The sequence below is a fragment of the Portunus trituberculatus genome, chromosome 47 (genome assembly GCF_017591435.1).
Source record: "Portunus trituberculatus isolate SZX2019 chromosome 47, ASM1759143v1, whole genome shotgun sequence".
Lineage (NCBI taxonomy): Eukaryota > Metazoa > Arthropoda > Malacostraca > Decapoda > Portunidae > Portunus > Portunus trituberculatus.
Window position 1 is genome coordinate 37,193,853 of NC_059301.1, and position 20,476 is coordinate 37,214,328.

General features: G+C 44.6%; 2 protein-coding genes across 2 annotated transcripts; one reads left to right on the top strand and one right to left on the bottom strand.

Moving 5' to 3' along the window:
• Positions 1-639: 639 nt before the first annotated feature.
• LOC123498231 lies at positions 640-2,297 on the bottom strand. The gene is made up of 2 exons (XM_045245393.1): positions 2,055-2,297; positions 640-1,922 (listed from the first exon to the last, which is right to left on the bottom strand). Exon 2 carries the CDS (start codon positions 1,867-1,869, stop codon positions 640-642), a length of 1,230 nt encoding a protein of 409 aa, XP_045101328.1. The 5' UTR covers positions 1,870-1,922; positions 2,055-2,297.
• A 1,836-nt stretch (positions 2,298-4,133) lies between these two features.
• Positions 4,134-5,980, top strand: LOC123498232. The gene is made up of 4 exons (XM_045245394.1): positions 4,134-4,430; positions 4,474-4,820; positions 4,970-5,251; positions 5,341-5,980. The coding sequence occupies exons 1-4, from the start codon at positions 4,134-4,136 to the stop codon at positions 5,978-5,980; spliced, it is 1,566 nt and encodes a 521-aa protein (XP_045101329.1).
• Positions 5,981-20,476: the final 14,496 nt, after the last annotated feature.

Genomic DNA, 20,476 nt, shown 5'->3' on the forward strand with positions numbered 1-20,476 from the left:
AGTTGCTACACATAAGAGTATCATCTATAAAGGAAGTAATGGTGTAGCCTTTTAATCTCAAAAAGAAAAACTGGCTTCAAAAGTTTAGTGAAAAGACGAGGGCCTGCAGAAACACCATTAGGAAGGCAAGTGAATTGGTATATCTTCCCTGCCCATTTAAAACAAAGATATTTTGCTGCTCTTCTGCAATTTTGACTGAATAATAAGCATGCTTCAGATCAACAGAAGCCATGAAAGCACCTGAACTGATTAGCCTAATTGCCTGCTCAAAATTTTCCATTTTGAAATGGTTGTAATTCATGAATTTGTTGAGTTTCTTCAAATTAAGCACCATCCTATAGCCACCCTCTTTTTTCTCTCTCAAGAAAACTGGCAAAATAATCTGGCACACCTGTCTGTGAGTCTCCTTGATAACCTTCAAGCTCAACAATTTATTTATTTCATTAGTCATAATAACTTTCTCCTCATCACTAAATCTGTATTCCACTTCCTCAGAAAATAAATGAGTAATGTTCTGTTCATCGATCTCAAGATGGCAATGTTTAACAATGTCCAAAATGAAAGGATCATTAGTAAGTTTGCACCACTCATCAATAAACTTGTGAAGCTGACCCGCTTCAAATTCATGCCTTACCTGAATTACTGCCGGGATTGTAGTGTCCCCGGCCCCTTGAGTTTTTGAAGAGGAGTTCCTCTGAGATAAGAAGGGCGGCTGTCCCCTCTGGTGGCAGGTTTGTGTAAACCGTACGGTTTAAACTGGGTTAACATACCCCGGAAAGCTGGCTTCCCAAAGAAACCACGTTGCTTGCCACCACTAATCTTCCCAAGACCTGGAGCTCCAAAATGGGAAGTCTTCTTGTTGGTAAACTTGTTTTTCAGCCTCTCAGCCTCCTCAATCTGTTTGGTAGCTTGAGTAAGATCATCCCCAAACAGTAAGCCAGTCACAGGAGTCTTATCAGTGCATAAGTGGGCATACTTTTGGTTTATCTCACGTTTGAGGAAATACCGTCTATTCATATTCAGTTTAAAGTTAGCATGCCCTAACAACCCCAAGGCCCCATTAAGCATAGCCACCTCATGACCAATAACCTGATTGTGCTCCTCATTAGTAAACTTGTCCAGAACAGTAAGTGATTTAACAATGATAGTGGCAGCCTTAGTTATATCCTTGCCGACTTCCTTTAGTCTGAAATCAGCTTTCTTTGCCTCAGTGGGTAGGGCATCCAGCACTTGTGAGTTGCACTCGACTGGAATAAGTGCCTTACAGTTTCTAGGACGTTTAGAAACCTCATCTGCCAAAATCTCCTTATGGTCTTCATCTTTCAAACCATGAGAAAACCAGTGATTCACCATTGCAGCAATCGGTTCTTCAATAGCTTCAGAACAGTCATCCACGGGCACATAGGCCTTAGCTGCTTGTAACAGAATACTGCCAGAAGGAACCTCATCTTCAATCTCACCTTCTTCAGCACTCACTTCTTTTGACCTAAACCCAGAAAATTCACCAGAGGTAGAAGGGGGATGGGAGGCAGAAAATTCATGAGTACCACCTAAGTCCTGTGCTGGCCCCTTACCAACACTTGCACTGTCACCTCTGTCACTCTTAAGTTTATTCACATCCTCTTGAAGTACAGCCAAAGCCTCCAAAATCTTGGATAAAGAAGTATTGCTAACTTCTCCAGACTGGCTAACTGGTGGTCGGGCGTCCATCTTAGACACACGATCACTTGCAACGGCATCCTCACCAGCAGAGGCCCCAGACCGTTGAATATTCTTCCTCGTCTTATGCCTAGTGGACGAATAGAGTCGGCTTCCACGAGAATGTGAGGAACCGCTTCTTGGAGGTGTAGAACCACCCGAGGAAGACATACTGATGTACCAAACACCTTCACAACGGCACACTTCTGTCACATGTCCCGCTCCTGAGAGATAACGGGAAAAAACACAGGCACAATACAACACCCACAAGACCACAAGTAAATAACAATAGTCAATGAATAAATGACAACCTGCTCCAAGTTTGGATAACAGGTAACAAGGGTGCATAACCTCACCTTGGTCCACACCGTGTCCTCCCGCTCCAAATGGATAACAGGAAAGGAACACCAGGCACTCTTCCCGCTCCAACGGGATCACGGGGTAATAAAGTAAGGTATTAAATAAGTGCCAACCCGCTCTGAAAAACAGATAACGGATAACCAATCCCAAAATGGCAAACTGCAGCTGCAAGACAAACACGTCTTGCCTGTACCAAGAACAAAGCGTCACTGCCGGTACCTTGATCTTTGCGTATCTCATGTGTAGCCTCTCCAGCAATGGCGATGGGTTGCTGAAGTAAACACAGCTCCCAGGCCTGGGCCCTTCAGCACACCCCTCGCCCCATCTGCATCAACACGGTCACCTGGCGCACAAGCAGCTTCACCATCACATCGTCCGCCGGCTCCCCCGTCGGGTCCTGGGACGGCAACTCAAGGCATGTCACCGGCAGCGTTCGAGGCATGGGCCGTTAGCGTGGAAGACTACGGCCTGATCTGCGGGTGGTTCCCGCCTCTCGCCGCCCCATACGTGCGTCTCCTGTGCGACGGCAGTCTCCAGCAGCGTATCGACGCACGCTTCGACAAGCAGGACTTCCGGCAGCTCTCAACCAGTGCAGCGATAGAGGTGGTCAGAAGTGTGGTGGTGGGGCAGCGGTGCGAGGTAGGTGCATGGTCCGACCTCTTTCAGTACTCCCAGGAACCGGGAGATGGTGTCGATGTGTACGTGTCGAGGTGCCGCGCCCTGGCAGCCGAGTGCAATTTTCGCTGCCCAGAATGTGATAGTTTGCTGACCAAGTATATCATGAGCAGAAAAGTAGTCGTGGGGCTCAGTGATCGCAACATGAAAGCTGAGGTGTTACGGTGCTTCCCTCGCCTGACGTCCGAAAGTGATGTGGTGAACCAGTGCGAGATCATAGAGGCCGCAGACAAGGTGGCAGGGCAGCGGGCCACAGGGAACGTGGCCCCCGCCCTGGCGGAGCGCCGCGCCGCCACAGCTGCCGCAATTGTGGGCGGCAATGACAAGTGGGCACTTCTGGCGCGTAAAGGGTGCCGCGCCCTCACACCAGGCAGGGGCCCCGCTACCTCCAACGCAGTGATTGTGGGGGGCGTGGAGGCGACGGCAGACCTCTCAGTGCGCATCGTCTGCCCCTGGCCGCAGGCGGAGTGCTGCACCACGGCGGTAGCCTACACAGGGGCTCAGGTGTGCATCACTGGCCGGCCCCTGCTGGAGTGTCTTGGTATCCCCCCAGGGCAACTTTACGTCTCACCCAGGACAGTCCGCCACGTCGCCGGTGGAGGGGTGAAGCTTCTGGGAAGCCTCACGTGCGAGGTGTCAGTGGGGCCCATCACCACGTCCGAGTGCGTATACATAGCTGAAGGGTGCAGCGGCTGTACTTGTCACTCGGAGCTTGCAGAGCCCTTCAGTTGGTGCCGCAAGATTTTCCTCGCCCGCAGCCAGAATCAGCGCGCTGACAAGCCCTGCGCCCAAGACCTCGGCCCACCCATTGTCACCGCCCTGCGAGTTGGTGGAAGAGAACGTGGGCGTCTAGAGAAATGGCTCCTGGAGGAGTTTGGACGCACGGTATTCGCAACAGAGCGCACACCTCTACCAGAAATGCGTAGCCCACCACACCACATCCACCTCCGCCCCGGCGCACGCCCCCACGCGGTGCACGTACCCGCCACAGTCCCGCACCACTTCTACGACGAGGTACGGCGCCAGCTCGACGACGACATCGCCAGAGGCATCATAGAGGAAGTGCCAGCTGGAGAGCCGACCGAGTGGTGTGCGCGCATGGTGGTGGTGCCGAAGAAAAACGGGAAGCCACGCAGAACCGTGGATTTCCAGAAGCTCAACCAAGCTTGCCTGCGCGAGACTCACCACACCAGGACTCCCTTTGACCTCATCTCCAGCGTGCCCAAGCACACATTCAAGACCGTCGCTGACGCGTACTCCGGGTACCACCAGATACCCCTGGACAGTGCAAGCCGCAAGTTAACAACGTTTATCACCCCTGGGGACGATTCCGCTACCGCAGGACTCCCATGGGGCACTGCGCAGCGCAGGACGCCTTCACGAAGCGCCTCGACGACGTCATGAGCGACGTGCCCAGGAAAATCAAATGTGTTGACGACACGCTTCTGCACGATGAAAGTGTGGCGGAAGCCTTCTGGCATACGTATGGGTTTCTACAGAAATGCCACGACAACGGGGTGACGCTGAGGCCTGATAAGTTCAGCTTCTGCAAGAGGAACGTCACGTTCGCCGGGTATGTACTCGGCTGGGAAGACTACCAGCCCAGTCACGACCTCATCAAGAGCATCGCAGACTTCACGATGCCTGCAAGCCCATCACTGACGGATATCAGGTCGTGGTTTGGCCTGGTGAACCAGGTGGCTCCTTCTTAGCAGTTGCCCCCATCATGGAGCCCTTCAGGAGCTCCTGAAGAAGCCAGCCGGCAGAACAGTCTATTGGGACGAAACACTCAACGCCATCTTCACGTCAGCGAAGGACACCATCAAAAAGCTAGCAGCAGAAGGCCTCAAGTTCTATGATACCTCACGCCCCACGGCCGTCCTAACTGACTACAGCCGGCAAGGCATAGGATTCGTCGTGTCGCAGCAGTACTGCCAATGCGTGTCCCTGGAGGCACCGATGTGTTGTCCCAACGGATGGAAGCTCGTCCTCTGCGGCAGCCGGCACCTGACCGCGGCAGAAAAGAACTACAGCACACTGGAGGGCGAGGCACTCGCGATAGCCTGGTGTCTCAAGAAGGCCCGCCTGTTCCTCTTAGGCTGCAAAAAACCTAACCTTCATCACCGATCATAAGGCGCTCACCAAAATCTTCGGTGACAAGGAGCTGAAGGACATTCACAACCCCCGCATCCTCAACATCAAAGAAAGGACCCTGATGTATAACTTCCGGGTCAAGTACATCAAGGGGGAAAAGCAACTGCGCCGCGGACGCTCTCTCGCGCTACCCAGCATTAGCAAGCGCACCAGAGGACTCAGACGAGGCTGACGATGAAGCAGTGTGCGCTGTCATGGTCGCCGCGGCAGCAGACGCCTCTACGGACGATGTGGGTCATGTGGTAGACCTACGTCATGTGGAGGAGGAGGCAGTCAGAGATGAGGAATATCGGCTCCTCCATGAGTGCGTGGCCAATGATGGTTGGGGTGAGCGGAAGGACGCCGAGCCGGCCGCGCTACGCCCGTACTTCAGAATGCGGCGGCACTTGTCGTGTCAAGGCAGCATTGTTCTATATACCAGCGATGAGAGATTCCCCCGCCTCGTCATCCCAGCCGCCCTCAGACGCACCGTGCTCGCCAATCTCCACGCCGGTCATCAAGGCAGAGACTCAATGCTTCGCAGAGCCAGGCAGTCTGTATACTGGCCCGGCATCGACGCAGAAGTGGAGCAAAACGACGCCAGTGCCAGGTGTGCGAGATGCACACGCCCTCTCAGCCAGCCGAGCCGCTCCTGCCCACCCCACCACCCCAGTTCCCGTTTCAACAAGCCGTGGCCGACCTGTTTCAGCTACAAGGCAATGTGTACATCGCCTACGCCGACCGGCTGACAGGCTGGCTAGAAGTGGAACACCTGTCTGGGGAAGCCACCAGCTCCCGCCTCATCACGTTGTTCCGGCGGTGGTTCACACGCTTCGGCATCCCTGAAGAGCTCTCATGTGACGGGGGCACCAACCTCACTAGCCACGAGTCAAGAAGGTTCTTCGAGGACTGGCGCGTCACCCTACGAATCTCATCATCCCACTACGCCCAATCTAATGGGCGTGCAAAAGCAGCTGTGAAGTCGGCCAAGAGGCTGCTAAGAGGCAACACAACTCGCGGGGGCTCCTTAGACACCGATAGCATTGCCAGGGCGATCCTCCAGTACCTGAACACACCCTGCACGGCCTCGACGCATCCCCAGCGCAGCTGCTGACAGGCAGACAGCTGCGAGACGCCATACCCGTGGAGAGCTCCCGCTACTTCATCAATGAGCAGTGGGGCAGAACACTGCGCGATCGGGAACGTGCCATGATCGACACGTCAGTCAACTCATCCATACGGCACGACCAGCACGCCCACAGCCTGACACCCTTAAGGCCCGGGCAGCGAGCACGCATCCAAAACCCATCCAGCGGGCGGTGGTATCGGGTGGGAACCGTGCTCGAGCTGTCTGCACCCCGCCAGTATCTTCTACGACTCGACGGTAGTGGGAGAGCGTCCATACGGAATAGACGTCATCTTCGTCCTCTCATCGGTGAACCACAGCTGTCGGATGATTTGACTACGTCCCATACACCTGTGCGCGTCACCACACCACGGCCTCGTCGCACCCAGCGAGCACCAAGGCACCTTGATGATTATGTCTTGAACTCTCCTGTTTAGTTTAACTCACTGTCACTCCAGGACATGTATTATGGTTACTTTTCATTTGCTACCCACAGTGTATATTATTTTTTCATTTGTATCATTACACCATCCAGTGTAATTGGGGGGAGAGTGTAGGAGTTTGTATTTACCCAAGAGTGGTACGATATGTTTACCTAGATATAAGCAGGCGCCGCCCATGGGACCACTATCTCACAACACCCTTTGAGGAGGAGGATGTCTCCAAGATGCTCAGGCACACCCCAAAACGAGCACCCGGCCCAACAGGTATAACCTGGCCAATGATCAAAAATCTTCCCCCAGAAATTATAACCAGTCTCACAAAAATTTTCAACGCCTCCCTTTCCTCCGGGTACTTCCCAAAACCATTCAAAATTTCAAACATAACACTCATCCCGAAGCCCGGCAAAAATTTACATCTCCCTGAAAATTATCGCCCCATAAGCTTGCTGGAAATACTCGGTAAATCTTTCGAGCAGTTAATTAATCAAAGGTTAAGATCATACCTCGAAAGCAACGAAATGCTGGGTCCCCAGCAATTCGGCTTTCGTAGTAATGCTTCAACCGAAGACGCCCTTAATAGTATCATCACATATTTAGATGGAAACTCGTCCTTTTATAAATCTGCACTAGTGACAAAAGACGTGAAAAAAGTCTGGCGCACAGGATTGAAATACAAAATTTGCAACAACTTTGATCTGCCCCCTCTAACCCAAAAAATCCTGTGCAGTTTCTTGGACGAGCGAGAAACTAGAATCAGACACCAGGGCGTCTTCTCCGCTTATTTCTCCCCCCAGGCCGGAGTCCCACAAGGCTCCGTACTCTCTCCCACCCTCTACAACATGTATACCGCCGACCTACCCCATCCCACCCACAATGATTCCTTAACAATTCAATATGCAGACGATGTAACACAATTGGCACGCCCCAGGACGTTAGATCGCCTGACTGACAAAATTCAAGAAGAGTTAACAACCACAAGCTTATGGGAGCTAGAATGGCGCATCCACTCCCATCCTGAAAAATCTAAGGTTACCTACTTTAACAACAAATCCAAACAGCCCCGCCAAATTTCACTTTATAAAAACTTTCCAAACCCTGTACCCATCCCAATAAGCAAAGTCAACACTGTCCTTGGCCTCACCATCGACAAACACCTTAGATTTAATATCCATGTAGATCAAAAAGTCGCCATTGCCTCAGGGGCCCTGAGCAACTTGGAACGTTTTCGCGACAGTACTTCTAAGCTGAAACTTCACCTTTATAAAGCTTTTATCCTTCCTCTAATAACATACTGCCCTCTTGCCTTGTCTCTCTCAGCCCCTTCCAATCTTCTAAAACTACAAAAGGTCCAGAACCGAGCAGTTCGTTTCGCACTTGGAACGAAGTGGTTCGATTTCCGGACCTCTTCATCTCTTCATGAGGAGTCCAACATCCTACCACTAAACATCACACTCTACAACAGAATAAACAAACAACTAAACACGTTTCCAGACAGACACACAGACACATACAACTTCCTGAAAAACCTTCCCCGACCACACAGACGTCTACCCCACACCACCCTCCTTGACCCCACAGATGAACCTCCTGATCCTATCTACAGATAACGGACTCCTCTTCCCCTCTTTCATCATCCTCCATCTCACCTTTCTTTCACTCCCTCTTACTAACTAACTCCTACTCCTATCCATCCTCCCTATCACTTCTTCACAAACAAACCTTATTTTATTTTCTCTCTATCCATCCTCCTTTCACTTCCTTTCACACTCTCCCTCTCACTTATCTTTACTACTAACAGTACCACTCCAGGTGTCAGAGTGGCATCACCCACACCCCCATCACATGCCCCTTCCTACGGGAGTGGGCCCGCGTGCCAACGCCTAGTGGTGTTTTCATATTTTTTGTCTTATGGCTTTGTATTCATCTTTTTGTTTTTATGCATTATTTTTCCGTCTCGCAGCCTAGGCTTAAAGGGGGCACCGGACCACCTCCAAGGGTCGGGGACAGCATTACCGCTCCCCTCCCAGTGACAGCACGGCATGGGGCCCCCGGCCGTCTGCATGACGTTCCGGTAGTGGCACCCCCTGTGTCTGTTACTGCGGAGCGGCCAGTAGGCTACTGATGGAAGGTACTGTGAACGCACAAAACGCGGGAACATTTTCATCACCTCCACAGAGGTAGTTGGGAGCGGCCAATGCTGGGCGAATAACGAGAACAACCGCACCCCTCCCTCTGACGGCGCGGCAATGGGGCCCCCCGGCCGTCTACATGACGTTCCGGCAGCGGCACCCCCCCGCGTCTGTTATGGAGGGGCCAGTACTGATGGAAGGTACTGTGAACGCACAAAACGCGGGAACATTTTCATCACCTCCACAGAGGACGCGGAACTGTTCGGTCATCTCGCCGTCACGTCATCCACCCTCACAAACAAACCATCTCCATCCAATTGACCCTTTTAATCCTTTACTTATATCCATAGCAGGTTGATCTCCCCAGAACAGGGTGATACTCAAGGACCGGACCACTCCCGGCGGACACCACCAAACACCAATATCCACTCATCACATGCATTTAATCACAAATAAAATATTCATAACCCCCCTCACCAACCTCGCTAATAAAGTTAAAACATATCCTACAACCCCAAATCACCAATTCTACTACTATCCGTGGTTCGGAACCCACGTAAAACTGTAGGTCCCTCCGCTATACGGAAGTACTTCTCACCCCATCCTCTCTATGTGTCATCCTTTCCCCTTCTACTATCACGTACTTCACTCTTCCTGCTTCACGGTGTTTGTTGTTTGCACTGAAAACGAGACGGTTTGGCCGCCACTTCCGTGTGGGTGCGTCGCCCTCGTCCGTGGCATTGGCGGTCCTTTGCTCTTGCGTGCTCGGTAGTAATGCGCTCTGCTTGGCTCCCCCTGGTCTGGTGCCGGCCTCCCTTGCCGCGTCCATCTCTTCTATAAAGAACTTCTATAATAGACGTAACGCTCAGTAATCACAAAAGTCCATCTTGCGCCTGGGTCAAGCCCCAGTGACTTTACCCTCTTACTGAAGCTCCCTTCTTATCACCCATCTATTCTTCTTCTGTCCCCACTTCCCCCTCCCCATCTTTCCTTTTTTATTCTGATTCTGATTCTGGGAACAAGGAGTCAGTACTGGCCCCGCTTAGTCATAGCTCGCCGTGTACTCTTTCGCTCCACCAATAAACCAAACAAGATCCTGGTGTTTCTGCATCCCCTCACACCCCAACATAAGTACTATATAAATGGTAAAATGACAAACAGAGAGACCATTACTAAGTTGATTAAGGGGAATACAATATACAAAACATCGGAAGAAATGAGTGAACTTATGAATGAGAGCTTTAAATCAGTATTTAATGAAGAGGGAGAGTCTATAAAGCCAATCAACCCAGGGGCACAGAAAGGATTAAGAGACATTGTGGTAAGAAAACAGAAAATTAGAGAATTGCTAGGAAAGGTGGATGTGAGGAAGGCAATGGGACCAGCTGGAGTGTCAGAATGGACACTAAGGGAATGTAGTGAGCAACTGGTAGAACCAATTTGGGATGTAATTAACAACTCTTTAAGGGAAGGTAAAGTACCAAAGGAATGAAAAAGAGCCAATATAGTCCCATTATACAAAGGAGGAAAAATTACTGAGCCCCTAAATTATAGACCAGTGTCACTAACTAGTGTGGTGGGTAAGATCGTGAAATTGTTATGAAAGAAAAATGGTTGGAATATCTGGAGAGAAATTAAATCATTAATAACTCCCAATTTGGTTTTAGAAAAGGAAAATCATGTATAACAAACTTACTATGCTTTTATACAAGAGTAATAGATGAAGTACAAGGAAGAGATGGATGGGTGGATGCAGTTTATTTAGATGTTAAAAAGGCTTTTGACAGAGTACCACAATGAAGACTCCTATGGAAAATAGAACACATGGGCAGAATTAAGGGAAATATCTTAAATTGGATGACAGATTACTTATCAGATAGGGAAATGAGGACAGTGATAAGAGATACAACATCAAGTTGGAGCACTGTAACCAGTGGTGTACCACAGGGTTCGGTGTTGGCACCAATAATGTTCCAAATATATGTCAACAATATACAAGAGGGTTTCAGTAGCTACATAAATTTGTTTGCAGATGATGCCAAACTTTTGAGAGTTATAAAAAAACAAAATGATTGTATGGAATTACAGAAAGAGATTGATAAGATCTGGAGATAGAGCCAGAAGTGGAAATTAGAATTTAGTACTAAGAAATGCCATGTAATGGAAATGGGTAAAAGTAATAGAAGACCTACATGGGAATATAAAATGGGAGAAGAGATTATTATGAAAAGAGGAAAAGAGAAAGACCTAGGAGGGATTATATAAGACACTCTGACTCCAGAAATACATATAAATAGATTATTTGCTTCAACATGCAAGACACTAATGAACATCAGGGTAGCATTCAATTACATGGATAAAAGTATGATGAAAAAGATATTAACCACTATGATAAGACCTAGACTAGAATATGCAGCAGTGGTATGGTCACCATATAGGCGGAAAGATAGACAAGACCTGGTAACACTGACGGAGCAGGGAGACAGACAAACAAAAGGACATTCCAAGAAAGTCATGAAAAGTCAGTGTCATAGAAATATCAAGAAGTTCAGCTTTCCACATAGGACAGTAGACATCTGGAATGTATTAAGTGAAGAGATTGTAACGGAAGAAAGTGTGCACAAATTTAAGAAGTTAGACAAATGTAGATATGGAGACAGGTCACTATGAGCCCTGCTTGAACCCTGTAACATACAACTAGGTAAATACACACACACACACACACACACCACGTAGTGTAGTGGTTAACACGCTCGACTCACACTCGAGAGGGTCCGGGTTCGAATCCCGGAGGCGGCGAGGCAAATGGCCAAGCCTCTTAGTGTGTAGCCCCTGTTCACCTAGCAGTAAATAGGTACGGGATGTAACTCGAGCGGTTGTGACCTCGCTTTCCCGGTGTGTGGAGTGTGTTGTGGTCTCAGTCCTACCCGAAGATAAGTCTATGAGCTCTGAGCTCACTTCGTAATGGGAAAGACTGGCTGGGTGACCAGCAGGCGACCGAGGTGAATTACACACACACACACACACGGGACATCGTCGATGGCGGAGGTGGTCGCTGAGCTCCAGAGCAATCATCTATAATTCTACAGTTACCTAAGAGTAACCAAGGTGGGAAAGGAGCTGGTAATGTTTGTCCCGTCTCCATATAGTCATGTTAACTGTTGATTAGCAAAATAATGTCCAGTGAAGGTAAATATAAACTGTAGCCTGCGTTTGAGCCATTAGCTGGTTTGTTTACGTCTGCGCAACATGGCGGCCGTGAACTCGAAAGAGGAATCAGACTTCACAGGGTTTCAAGGAATAATGGAGAAGAGCGCTTATGTGAAGAAAATTCTGGAGTTAGAAGGTAAAATTGAAAAACTGTTTGAAAAGTATGAGGGCCTGGAAACGAGTTATGACAATGTAAGAAAGACTGTGCCGATATGAAGAAGGAAAATGCAGCACTGAAAGAGGAAGTTAAGCTAATTAAAGTGAATTGCGAAAAATGTGGAGAATCTCTAGGAAAAGTGATGGAGAAGCAGGCTGAATGGAAAAAAGTCAGGAAGTGGAAAGAAAGGAGGTAAATTACAAAGTTGCAAGTCTGGAAAAGGAAATCAAAGAGTCAGGGAGAAAACTTTGGGCCTTGCTGAAATTATAGATCAACAGATCATAGAAGAGAAGATAGCTGAGAAAGTGGTGAAGGTTATTAAGTCAAATGAGACATTGGTGAGGGAAACTGTAGACAAAAAGAGATGTGTGGTGATATTTGGTGTGGAGGAGGATAAGACACCGAGTAAAATGGAGAGAGAAAAACATAAAAAGGTGATAAATAATATCATTAATGTGGTGCAAGAGGAGGAAAAGACCTAGTACAAGAAATAGAGGACTTCCATAGAATTGGAAAGTTCACAAGAGAAGGTATGAGGCCAATAAGAATCAAACTTAAGTCACAAAAGGATGTAGATGAATTGGTGGAGAAGTCATGGAGGCTAGCCCAGCAGGAAACAACAAGGAAGATTTGGTTGAGAAGAGATCTCGGTGAAAAGGAAAGAGAAATGTTAAATGAGTTGAGAAAGGAGGCTTTGAAAAAAATGAAGAGAGGACAGAAGAGGAGAAGAAAGAGTTTTTCTGGAGAATCTTGGATATGAGACTGAGGAAGTGGTTCATAACCCAGAAAAGTACAGCAAGAAAGGACTAAAGAAACTTACATATGAGCGAAATGTAATGTATTCCAACATAAATGGAGTGATATCGGGATTTTAGAACTCAACGATTACTTGAGGGACAAGAACCCAGATATTGTGGGTCTTACTGAAACAAAACTGAGAGAGGAGAAGACCTGATGAAGGTTGGAGAAGGAAATATAACGTTTGGAAAAGAAATAGAGTAGGTAAGATGGGAGGAGGAGTGATGTTGCTGGTTAAAAAGATATAAAGGTGGATCAAGTGAAAAAGGTATGGGAAAGGCAGAAGTGCTAAAGATCAGAGCAGAAACTAATGAAGGAAAAAGAGGCACTACATAGTGGTGTACGTACCACCTAAGACAAATGCATGGTCAGTACAGGAATATGAAGAAATGATAAGTGATACAGGAACATGTCTGGAAGAAATGTTGGGTGGCTGTGAACGAACTATAATGATGGGAGATTTTAATTGTAAAGAGGTGTGTTGGGAGGACTGGTCAATGGAAGGATCAGAGACAACATGGGAAATACACTATTGACACTGGCAATGGAAAATGTGTTAACTCAGTGGGTCAAAGAAGATACTAGGTTTGGAGGAGAGGGAGCATCGTCAAGACTGGACTTGGTCTTTAGTACAGAGCCAATGGTCATTGAGGAGATGAGGGTGGAGTGCCCTTTAGCAAAGAGTGATCATGCAGTTTTGGAGTTCAAGGTGATAGACGAAGAGAAATCTAGAAGAAATGAAGAATATAAAGTGGGAAGATGGAATTATGCCAAGACAGATTTTGGAAACCTAAAGAAATTCTTTCAAGAGACAAATTGGATGAAATTCAAGAGTGCTAAGGAGCAAATGAAAAGTGGAAGGAATTTATAAAAATATACAAAGAAGGTGAGAAAAATTTGTACCAATAAGACAACATAGAGAAGTTGGAAAGCAGGACTGGTTTAACGATAGATGTGAAAAGGCTAGAACAAGAAAAGAGGATGCATGGAAGAGGTGGAGAAGGAAAAGACGGATTAAGCAGTGGGAAAGTTACAAAAGAGCAAGAAATGAATATGTGTTGATTAGAAGAGAAGAAAGAAAGAAACAAGAAAAGGATATAATTGATAAATGTAAAGACCAACCAAGGCTTTTTTACAGACATGTGAACAACAACATCAAAAATAGAGAAAGTATTGAAAGTTTAGAAGTAAATGGAGTATACAGTGAAGATCCCAGGGAAATGGCAGAGGCTATGAATGGATGCTTTCGGAAGGTATTCACAAAGGAGACTGCTTTTGACAAACCACTGGTAATGGAACAGAAAGGGATTATGAAGGAGTTTCAAGTAACGGTGGAGGAGATCAAGAACATGATGGGGAGTTTAGAAGTGAGAAAAGCTGTGGGACCTGATGGGGTATCAGGATGGATTTTAAGAGAATGCAGGGAGCAATTGGCAGAAAAAGTTTGTGAAGTAATTGATGCCTCATTAAGGGAAGGCGTAGTGCCCCAAGACTGGAAAAGAGCTAACATTGTCCCAATCTATAAATCAGGTAACAAGAGAGACCCATTGAACTATAGACCAGTGTCACTTACAAGTGTGGTAGCTAAGATGTGTGAGAGGGTGGTGAAGAATAGATGGACAGACTTCTTGGAGAAAAATGACATACTTTGTGAGTGTCAATTTGGTTTTAGGAAAGGGCGTTCATGCACGACAAACCTGATATGTTACTATTCGAGGGTGATAGATGTAATACAGGAAAGAGATGGTTGGGCTGATGGAATATATCTGGATTTAAAAAAGGCCTTTGATAAGGTACCACACCAGAGACTGATCTGGAAACTTGAAATGGTAGGAGGAGTGCATGGCAGTTTACTAAAATGGATGGAAGACTTTTGGTAGGAAGAGAAATGAGAACAATAATTAAGGACAGACCATCAGAATGGGGATTGGTGGAGAGTGGAGTTCCACAGGGATCAGTGTTGGCACCAGTAATGTTCGCAGTCTACATAAATGACATGGTGGATGGGGTGTCCAGTTATGTGAGCCTATTTGCAGACGATGCAAAATTGTTACGAAAAGTGAGATGTGACAAAGATTGCGAACTACTCCAGGAAGACTTGGACAGAATATGGAAATGGAGCTGTACATGGCAAATGGAGTTCAACACGACAAAATGCAAGAAAATAGAGTTTGGCAAGAGTGAAAGAAGAATCAGGAGTATGTACAAGATAGGAAATGAAGACATAAAACCAGTCATGAAGAAAAAGACCTTGGGGTGACAATTACCAATGACCTATCGCCAGAGAGACATATAAACAAAATAATTGGAGAAGTATTGAACTTATTGAGGAACATAAGAGTGGCGTTCGTATATCTAGATGAAGAAATGATGAAGAAAATAATTACTGCAATGATAAGACCGAGGCTTGAATATGCAACAATACAGTGGGCTCGAACTTAAAGAAACACATAAGGAAACTAGAGAAAGTACAGAGGGCTGCAACGAAAATGGTGCCTGACTTAAGAGATTTGACTTATGAAGACAGACTGAAAAGAATGCAACTTCCAACCCTGGAAAACAGAAGAGAAAGGGGAGACCTGATAGCAATATACAGAGTGATGATTGGCATGGAAAAATGGATAGGGAAGATCTGTGTATGTGGAATGGAAGAATGTCGAGAGGGCATGGGAAAAACTAAAATGGCCACTTATAGGAGAGATGTGAAAAATATAGCTTCCCTCATAGAAGGGTGGAAGCATGGAATAGTTTAGACGTGGAAGTGGTCAACGCAAGGAATATTCATGATTTTAAGAAAAAGCTGGACATTAATAGATATGGAGACGGGACAACACGAGCATAGCTCTTTTCCCGTATGTTACAATTAGGTAAATACAATTAGGTAAATACACACACACACACACACACACACACACAAAGGAGAGAACGGGATAGTGTAAGACCCAAAAAGTATGGCAGAACTATTAAATAATAAATTCCAGGAGGTCTTTACCAAGGAATCCAAATTCGAAAGGCCACAGGGTAATAGAGAGACTGTCTATATGAAAGAGATTAAAGTAACCAAGCTTGAAATAAAAGAGTTAATGAAGGAACTGGATGAAGAGAAGGCAATGGGACCGGATGAAGTCTCAGGCAGAATACTGAAAGAATGTAGGGAAGAACTAGCAAGTCCTATATACAACATCATAAAATGCTCAATAGAAAATGGAACAGTACCAGTAGAATGGAAAAGAGCTGAGGTGGTTCCCATATATAAGAGTGGAAGGAAAGAAGAACCTTTAAATTACAGACCGGTATCACTAACTAGTGTAATATGCAAGATGTGTGAAAGAATAATAAAGAAACAATGGATCGAGTTCCTTGAAGACAACAAATTAATATCAAATAGCCAATTTGGTTTTAGAAAAAGATGGTCGTGTGTAACTAATTTATTGAGTTTCTATTCTAGAATAGTTGATAGAGTACAAGAGAGAGAGGGATGGGTTGACTGTATCTATTTGGATTTAAAAAAGGCGTTTGACCAAGTGCCACATGCAAGATTACTATGGAAGTTAGAGGAGAAGGGTGGCTTGAAAGGAAGCACATTGAGATGGATAGAAAATTATTTGAGGGGGAGAGAAATAAGGACAGTAGTTAAAGATATGAAGTCCAAGTGGAGAGCAGTTAAAAGCGGAGTGCCACAGGGGTCAGTATTGGCACCAATACTTTTCCTCATTTATATTAACGACATGCAGGAAGGAGTGAACAGCTACTTAAATCTGTTTGCAGATGATACGAAACTGTGCAGAGTTATAAAGCAAAAGGAGGATTGTGAAATACTGCAAGAAGACCTTAATAAGATTTGGGAATGGAGTAAGAAGTGGGAAATGGAATTCAATGTGAACAAAAGCCATGTCATGGAAATGGGAAAGAGTGAAAGACGACCTGTGGGAATCTATAAGATGGGAGATGGAGTAGAACTAGAGAAAGTAAAAAAGGAAAAGGACTTAGGAGTGACGATGGAAGAAAACAATCAACCGATAAGCCATATTGATAAAAATTTTTAAACATATAATTTGCTAAGGAATATTGGAGTAGCATTTCACTACATGGACAAAGAAATGATGAAGAAATTGATAAGTACTATAATAAGACCCAGACTGGAATAAGCAGGAGTAGTGTGGACCCCTCATAAAAAGAAACACATAAGAAAGTTGGAGAGACTACAAAAAATGGCTACAAGAATGGTTCCAGAATTTGAAGGGATGACATATGAGGAGAGACTAAAGGCTATGGATCTGCCAACCCTGGAACAAAGAAGAGAGAGAGGAGATCTGATATAGGTTTATAAATTGATCAACGGAATGGACCAAGTGGATAATGAAAAACTGATCCTGGAGAGAGAAATATGACATTTGAAGCACAAGATTGCATAGTAAAAAGCTGAGAAAAGGAAGATGTGTGAGAGATGTTAAAAAATATAGTTTCCCGCAAAGATGTATTGAGACGTGGAACAGTTTAAATGAAGAAGTAGTGTCTACAACGAGTGTGCATACTTTTAAAGTAAGATTGGATAAGTGTAGATATGGAGACGGGGCCACACGAACATAAAGCCCAGGCCCTGTAAAACTACAACTAGGTAAATACAACTAGGTAAATACACACACACACACACACACACACAAAACACACACATATATTATCACAAACAAATCATGATCCTTTTTATCTTTCTTGTTCTTAGAAAGAGATCCCTCCTCTAAAGTTCATATGGATCTCAGTGAACAATGAATTAATTAGAATAAGAACTTCAATATGTTGATAACAACCCATCTATGTGACTTACACTAACATAGATGGGTTGTTATCAAGCATATTGGAAGTTCGGGATTATTTGAAAGAGAAAAAGCTGCATGTAATGTGCATCGTTGAAACAAAACTGAAAAAAGATATCTATGTCAACTTTAAAGAGGAGGGATATAATACCTGGAGGAAGGACAGGAAGGATAAAGGGGAGGAGGAGTGCTAATAATGGTTCGTGATAATATATGTGAGAAGGATGTGCAATATGGTGAGGACAAGGTAGAAGTAATGAGGGTAATAATCAGAACAGAAGATTTGAAGAAAAGAAAAATTATAGTTACATATGTTCCACCAAAGACTAATACATAGGGATCAGAAAAGCATAAAAATATGCAAAGAGAGGTGATAAAGTGCCTAGATAACATGATAAGAAGAGATAGAAGAATACTCTTAGTTGGAGACTTCAACTGTAAAAAACCAACTGGAGAGAGATGGAAGTAATGGATAATGCTGGGCAGTGGAGTGAGAAAGTGTTACAATTGACTATAGTTAATACAATGGACCAGTGGATGGAAGAGTCAACAAGGTACAGGGGGGAAGATGAACCATCGTTGCTTGACCTAGTTTTCACAAAGAAACCAGAGTCCCCTTCAATCATACAATACCTTAGTCCAATGGGGAAAAGTGATCATGTGACATTAGAGGTGCAAATGCAGGAGGAAGATGAGATAAGTTACAGAGAGGACTATAAAGGAGAGAGATTAAATTATGCAAGAGCGGATTTTGAAAAATTAAGGAGTTATTTTGCTGATATTGAGTGGAGTAATATTATGTGCAGGAAGACTGTACAAGAGAAATATGACATTATTACAGAAATACAATGAAGGAGTAAAAAAAGTTTGTTCCTGTTTATAGAATTCAGAAAAAAATACATGTTTGGTACAATGCTAGATGTATAATAGCAAAAAAAGGGATACAGCATGGAAGAAACTCTTAAAGCAGGGAAATGACTATAATAATCGGCAGTACAAAGATACTAGAAATGAATATATTAGAGTAAGGAGAGAGGAAGAAAGAAAGTTTGAGAAGGATGTAGTGGATAAAAGCAAGGATGAACCCAAACTTTTCTACAAGTATATAAACGGCAAAACAAAGAATAAGGAAACAATTGAAAAAATTATTAAAGAAGGGAAGACATACCAAACAAAGACGGAAATGTGTGAAATAATGAATGAGAGCTTGAAAACGATATTCACTGCAGATGATGATTTCACAGAACCTAATAGGACATTGGATTGCCAAGGATTACAGGAGATTGCAGTGCACAAACAGGATATTGGAAGATTACTGGATAAGTTGGAAGTCAGAAAAGCAATGGGGCCAGATGGTGTATCAGGCTGGGTGTTAAAAGAATGTAAAGAGCAATTACTGGATCCAATTTGGGAAATAATTAAAAGTTCAATAAATGAAGGGAAAGTTCCACTAGAGTGGAAGAGAGCCAACATAATACCGATATTTAAAGGAGGAAAGGCAACTGAACCACTAAACTACAGACCAGTGTCACTTATTAGTGTCGTAGGGAAGTTATGTGTAATACTTATCAAAGAAAAATGGGTTAAATTTCTAGAAGAGGAGCAAGTCATATCGAACAGACAATTTGGGTTCAAGACAGGGCGATCATGTGTATCAAACTTGTTAAGCTTCTATTGGAGTTATTGCAGGACTTGAAAACAGATATGTATGGGTAGACACAGTATACCTGGACATTAAAAAATCTTTCGATAAAGTCCCGCACAGAAGACTTCTTTGGAAACTAGAGTACATAGGAGGACTGCGTGGAACCTTGCTCGAATGGACAAGAGATTATTTGAAGGATAGGGAAATGAGAACTGTGATCAGAGAAACATACTCATCCTGGGGTAAAGTGGAGTGCCACAAGGGTCAGTGTTAGCCCCCATTATGTTTCAAGTTTATGTAAACGACATTCACATTGGAATAAACAGTTATATAAATTTATTTGCTGATGATGCAAAGTTCCTATGAGTTATCAAAACCAGAGAGGACTGTCTGCTGTTGCAGGAAGATTTAAACAAGATCTATGAATGGAGCAAGAAGTAGAAATTGGAGTTTAATGCCAAGAAATGTCACATAATGGAACTAGGAAAGAGTAAGAGAAGACCAGCATGAAACTATTTGATGGGGGAGGAGCAAATAATGAAGACTAAAGAGGAAAAAGATCTTGGAGTGATCATACAGGAAAATCTGAGCCTTGATAAACACATAAGCATGATATTTGGACTATTATATAAGATGTTGACTAATATAAGAGTGGCATTTCATTACATGGATAAAGATATGATGAAAAAAATCATCACAAGGATGATACGCCCAAGGCTGGAATATGCAGCAGTGGTGTGGTCTCCAAGCTCTAAAAAAGATATAAGAAAATTGGAAAGAATACAGAAGATTGCTACTAAGATGGTGCCAGAATTAAAGGAATATGAAGAACGACTAAAGGAAATGGGACTGCCAACCTTACAAGATAAAAGAGAACAAGGGGACCTAATAACAATGTATAAGATGATAAATGATAGTGTGCATAACTTTAAAGAAAAACTAGATAAATGGAGATATGGTGACAGGACACTATGAGCCCTGCTCGAACCTTGTACAATACAACTAGATAAGCTAGAAACTAAACTAAAGGCACACACACACACACACTTAGAATCACCAAAGTTTCCTTTAGATTAATTTAAATAAGGTTACAAAAAAGTGCAGAACTAAAACTTTTGTAGTTCCTTCAAAGGCTAAATGAAAATACACAACTGTATATAGATTAATGTCTTTATTATTGTGTTTCCAACATAAGTAACAGTTAATATAAAATATAGAAAAAGAGTTGATATCAATAACAATGGCAAAATTGGAAGGAAGAAATTGTATGGAAAGATATGTATCTTTG

Coding starts and splice junctions, on each gene's coding strand:
- LOC123498232 (XM_045245394.1), top strand. CDS start 4,134: ATGAGCGACGTGCCCAGGAAAATCAAATGTGTTGACGACACGCTTCTG. Junction 4,431..4,473: donor GGTTTGGCCTGGTGAACCAG/GTGGCTCCTTCT, acceptor GGAGCCCTTCAG/GAGCTCCTGAAGAAGCCAGC. Junction 5,252..5,340: donor GAGCCGGCCGCGCTACGCCC/GTACTTCAGAAT, acceptor TCGTCATCCCAG/CCGCCCTCAGACGCACCGTG.
- LOC123498231 (XM_045245393.1), bottom strand. CDS start 1,869: ATGTCTTCCTCGGGTGGTTCTACACCTCCAAGAAGCGGTTCCTCACAT.